The sequence below is a fragment of the Setaria italica genome, chromosome IV (assembly GCF_000263155.2).
Source record: "Setaria italica strain Yugu1 chromosome IV, Setaria_italica_v2.0, whole genome shotgun sequence".
Classification (NCBI taxonomy): domain Eukaryota; kingdom Viridiplantae; phylum Streptophyta; class Magnoliopsida; order Poales; family Poaceae; genus Setaria; species Setaria italica.
This window is the reverse complement of record NC_028453.1, coordinates 5,855,239-5,860,855: the sequence shown is the minus strand read 5'-3', so window position 1 is coordinate 5,860,855 and position 5,617 is coordinate 5,855,239. Positions and strand designations below refer to the sequence as shown.

The 5,617-nt window shown below is 48.4% G+C and overlaps 1 protein-coding gene across 3 annotated transcripts in view; it reads right to left on the bottom strand.

Moving 5' to 3' along the window:
* Window positions 1-234: 234 nt before the first annotated feature.
* LOC101757687 overlaps window positions 235-5,617 on the bottom strand; it is a 10,318-nt gene continuing 4,935 nt past the window's right edge. Inside the window, exons 2-4 of one of the 3 annotated variants that reach the window (XM_004964801.3) lie at window positions 2,086-2,374; window positions 1,391-1,999; window positions 235-546 (exon numbers count right to left, since the gene is read on the bottom strand). In XM_004964801.3, coding sequence (XP_004964858.1) covers window positions 540-546; window positions 1,391-1,956 — 573 coding nt within the window. In that variant the 5' untranslated portion in view covers window positions 1,957-1,999; window positions 2,086-2,374 and the 3' untranslated portion in view covers window positions 235-539. Of the gene's footprint in view, window positions 547-1,390; window positions 2,375-5,617 lie in introns of all 3 variants that reach the window. The other 2 variants (XM_012845144.2, XR_001163807.2) reach the window with 2 other exon arrangements.

The following is a 5,617-nucleotide window of genomic DNA, read 5'->3' as shown; positions in this document are numbered from 1 at the left end:
ACCTGCATCAGCTCCTATTTGCCTTATTGCGCCACTTTTCAAGTTCAGGGAATAGCTCCAAGTCTCATCCTGTAAATGGAAAGCTATAGATCCATCCCAGAAGGCAACTAGACATTTGGACATTTGCATATACCAGAACACCAATACAAGCACCTCAGGTAGTCAGGTTATTAGTAAATCAGCAAAGGCACATGCACCAGACAGAAACTTGCATCAAATTATGCCAAAAAAAAATTGCATCACATTAACCAAGCACACATTCACATATCCGATAGTTCGAAATGGTGATAAAATCATAGACAAATTCCAGTCATAAAAGCCACATATATAAGCTCAAAGTATCATCCCTGACTCTACTTCCGTAGTCACAAGCAAGCAGCATAAAAATATTCAGTACATTCATAATATAACATACACACAACAAAATGTATTGTAGCGATGTAAAGTAGTTAACACACAGCTCCGTAGACGACAATGCCGGCACCCGGGATGCATCTTTGATAATACCCAAACCCAACCAGTACATCTTCCAGCTTGCTTTAGTATCTGCAGTACACAAGATTGTCCAGTTTTATCATCTGTATGCAATCAACTAATAATTGAACATTATTGCGACAATGTAATAGGTCAACTGTAAAGACAATTGCGTTTGCATAACATAATGGCGCATCCTAAAAGGTCCTGTGACTGGCCGATTGCTAACATACGGCTATCAATCAAAGGTCTCGCACTACGCGCGTCGGCTCTGCCGACTGCCGTCCAAGACACCATCGCAAACCTCGTTCAACTCAAACTCGAGCCTCGAGATGGGCTCTCCTCTCCCACATCAATTGAGGCGCCGCGGGCGGGCGAGTGAGCTTGGGGTCGCGCCGCCGACAGCCGCAGTGCATATATGGCCGGCGTGCGGAAGGAGATACGACAGCCGGAGAGGTCCTAGCGGGTGGATGAGGAGGCGCCGCCACCGCAACAAGGCAGCAAGGGCAGCCAGGGATGCGGTAGGCCGGGTAGCCGCAGGTACAGCGCGGCGGCGACATGGGGCACATGCTGTCAGGTGTCAGCTGCCGGATGTGGCGGACAGTGGTGAGCGGGGTGCAGAAGAAGGAGGCTAGCCGTCGGAAAGGTTAGAGGCGGACGATCCGAGTCGAAAATGGCAGATGAGGTTGCGGCGAACCGGCGAGTGGCCGCGGGCACAGGCGCCAGCTCGGCGGCGAGCTTGGTGCTGCTGCGCGCCGCGCGCGCCGTCAGCCGTGGGAGGTGTCGCGCAGGTTCGGAGGTTCGGTGCCGACGAGGTCACGAGGAGGGGACGCCGCAACAACAACAAGGCCGCAGGGCACCGGCGATATTATATAGGAGAAGGGGGCGACTTCAGGGAGAATTTGAGGGAGCTTACTTGGGGCACAACGCAATCGCCATCAAGGCGACGAGTCCTGCCGCCGCGGCGAACGCCATCTTGGTGATGATCCACACGGGCGCCTGGATCGGCCCGTCTCCCACGACGGCACCGCATCCTCCCTCGCCGCCGGCGCGGATGTGCACGAGGATTATCAGCACCATCCCCAGAAAGAAGGTCCCAATCGACGCTGCAGGAAGGACACGGGCAGCAGCGAGACCGAGCGCGCCGACATCATCGACGAACAGGAAGTACTCGAGGACGCCAGCCGCTGCGAAGATGAAGGCCACGAGGTCCGACGGGCGCCGGTCGCCGCCGCCCGCGCCCGCGGCTTCGGCTTGATGAAGGCTGCGGTAAACGAGCGCCACCGCGGCGTAGAGGCCCCCCGCCGCGACCAGCGTCAGGAAGATCTGGAAGTCGCCGACGGACGCCGCGGTTTGATCGGCGGATGTTGCCGTTGTCGTAGCACCCGCGCCCGGCTGCAGGTTGATGGAGTAGTAGAGCTGGATGGCGGTGATCGCCGCCCACAGGTCGGCGAAGGCGGCGGCGAGAGCTTCAGTGAGCATGGTGGTCGGCCTAGGAGGTTCTTGAGGCGGAGGGGCCGTTAACCTGCTAGGATTCAACGTTTTGAGAAGGATAGAGGCCCGTGGTTGGGTGATTGATAGCAACGGGAAGGTTAACGAGCGAACGATTACGCGGTTCCCAGAGCCGAGCCGAGCGCGACGAGCCGCTGGACGCCTGCCTTCCCAGACACGCTTTGCCTTCCGTCGGTCCGTCGGATTTATTCACGCTCCACGTGTCGGCCCCGCGGGTTGGGTGTGCACCGGATGCGCTTTGCATCCGCGCCGCACCCAATTTTCTTCCGTCGTCAGCACTAGATCGTCAGCACTAACTTGTACGTATTCCCATCTGTTGAACGCGCCATGATTCTGTCTGATACGGTGCAACCGGAGGCCCGGCGTGCAGTGGAGGAGGACGTTGTCACTGGAAAGTGGAAACTGAATGAAACGACTTGCCTAGCGTAGGTGACTTGGTGAACCACAGTCCACAGAACCTTGAAAGGAAGCTCCTTTCAGCGGCTTTCCTAGTTTCAGAGAGACGACAGTGACGCTAAAGGCAGCATCTTTTCTAGAAAAAAAAATCTTTGTTAGAAAGGGAAGAGATTTAGCGCAGCTTAGTCCGTTAACCAAGCGTTACCTCCGTTCCAAATTATAAGTCATTCTAACTTTTTTGAAGAGTTAAATCATCTCAAGTTTAACCAAATTTATATAATAAAGTACAAACATTCATGATATCAAATAAGTACCATTAATTTCTTCATTAAATATTTCATAGTTGTTGACAACAAAAGCTTGCTGGTTACATGAAGGTGTTGCACCGTGTCCCACCGGGCGTGCCAAAATGTGTTGACGCAAAATCCTGAAGGTGGTGGACCCTGCATCACCACATGAGGACCTGGGAGATCTGCTTAACTCCAGTGCAGAATCCAAATCGGCGCGCATGGTGTGCGCGGGCGTGCCAGTCAGTTTGACCATTCAACTGACAAGGTGGAGATAATTCTCTCGAAGTTCGATGGAGTCGGCCGATCGGGCCGATTTAATATAATTTACAATAACCATCGGCCAGGCAGCCGATAGAAAATAGGATGCTATTGAGCTGCCGCTCCACCTTAGCTAGAGCCACAAACCGATGAGATCTAAACTAAACTCTCCACCAATATCTCTAGATGAAACCACAGCGATGCGCCCGGTAGTTGCAGTCTAGAAATATTTAGCAGGATGTTAATCTGAACCCCACCAGCCGATGATCCAATCACAACGGAACTTACTCCCAACAACACTCGAAGGATGGCCAAGATCAAGATGCAACAGGCTATTAAAAATAATAGATCTATCGTCTATTCCGACAGAATTAATAACAATTAATATGTCGTAAACAGCAAGACGATAGAACAGATAAATATCAGCCGATGCAAGCTTAATCAAGGCGGGATAACTGGTGAATACCGTAGATCGAGACAGAAGCGATGCGCCGTAAGTCAAAGATCCAAGATACTCGATAACTGGTAGATGAAACTAGACGAAACCACAGCGATGCGCCTGGTGGTTAAAGCCTAGAACACCTGATGACGAAACTTGCAGCTCGCCGGAGATCGAGGTCGATGCAGCCCAGCTTGCTAGAAGAAACTCGTCGAGAAGCTACATTACTCCTACTCCTAGGGCAATGGCGTGGAGCCGAAAGGTAAAGGTAAATATGTTTGTTTATTGATCGTGTGATTATTCTTTACAATGGCCACGTCCCTTTATATTTATAGGGCGGACGTTACATAATCGGCAACAACCACACACAAGGCAAGTCACGTACACAATCTTTTCTAATAAAAAACTCTATCTCTAACTAACCCAACTCTATCTCTAAAATATTTTATTCTAATAAAACAACCTCCCGTACATGCACAGATCGGCGGCATGCATAATTATTCTAGAAGCCTCCCACACATGGCATGCAAAGTGCATCAGAATCCATGTTGTATATTCTAATCATTTTTATCCATACGTGCTGGCCTTTCCTTTATATCATCCTTGCCTCTCCTTGCCGATCAATCCAATGAAGCCGATTTGGACTCCGTGCCCATGTGCATGCATGCTTGCTTCTTATTGTTGTACGTGACTCCGATTACCTCGTACTCTGAATTTATAGGATTGGTCAAAATCCGGTGTCAACACAGGCCCCCCAGTTTCGGAGTATGAATGCTTCATGTTCCGAAACTAATTATAGAAGTCTGATACTTGTCTTCAGAGCTAATGACGTCTGATTGCAATATCCAAAGCCACTCTGAATTTATAGGATTGGTCAAAATCCGGTGTCAACACAGGCCCCCCAGTTTCGGAGTATGAATGCTTCATGTTCCGAAACTAATTATAGAAGTCTGATACTTGTCTTCAGAGCTAATGACGTCTGATTGCAATATCCAAAGCCACGTTGACTCCTCTTCAAATATAAAGAACACCATCGGCATTGCCAGCAGTAGAAACAACAATTTAGTCTGTTGACACCAAAACTTGGTGCAGTAACCAGCAAGCTTTTGTTGTCAACACAGGCCCCCCAGTTTCGAAGTATGAATATTTCATGCTTCGAAATTAATATCCAATATATTTTATAAGCAGCCGATACTATCTTGCTTGAACCAATCAGCCAAATTTTTTTTATTGGCCAAGCAATCAATCGGCCGAAGCAATCAGCTGATGCTTTTTGCCAAGCAGTCAATCGGCCGGTGGCCGATGCATTTTTTTTAATTAGCCGTACAACTTTCAATCGGCTGATGCAATTTCCAATCGGCCGATGCAGTTTTTTTTTTAATCAGCTGATACAGCTTTCAATCGGCCGATCCAATTTTCTAATCGGCCGATGCTTTTTTCAGCCGATACTCTTTGTAGTCAGCGGCCCATACTTTTATATCAGCCGATACTTTTTTCTAGAGCCATCACGTAATCAGCATGTAAATTACTATTTCCGTCGGTTGTCAGGCGAGACTTCTGCATCGGCCATTCCATCGGCTATTCAAGTCAGCCTTTTTTTTTTTTTTTAAAGCCGATTCACTCCATGGGCTGTCCTGAGAATACTTTGGCCACTAGTCTACACGTTGATAGTCCAGGCAACGAAGGATTATTTTGAGCCTTGAAAAGGTATGTACCTTGCAAAAACTTCACCTTCACTGCCTAATCATTCATCGGCTGAAAAATCTTCCATCTCTCCCATCAGCTGTGGGAGAATATTAAATAGGCAGCCGATGCTTGAGCAGCCGATTCAACTTCCCTTTTTATCTAAATCGGCAGATGCACTTTTTCAATTAGCCGATACCCTTTTCTTTTTATATATCCCAATCGCCGATGTATTTAATTATCCGATGTTTCCCTTATCTCAATCGGCCGATGCACTTTTTCAATTAGCCGATACCCTTTTCTTTTTATATATCCCAATCGCCGATGTATTTAATTATCCGATGTTTCCCTTATCTCAATCGGCCGATGCATCTTTTGAACCAGTCAGCCGATGCTTTCCTTATTTCAATCGGGCCGATGCATCTTTTGAACCAGTCAGCCGATGCTTTCCTTATTTCAATCGGCCGATGTATATATACATATATTTTAATCAGCCGATACAACTTTTGATCGGCCGATCCAATTTTCAATCGGCCGATTTTTTTATCAATAAGGAGACGCACGA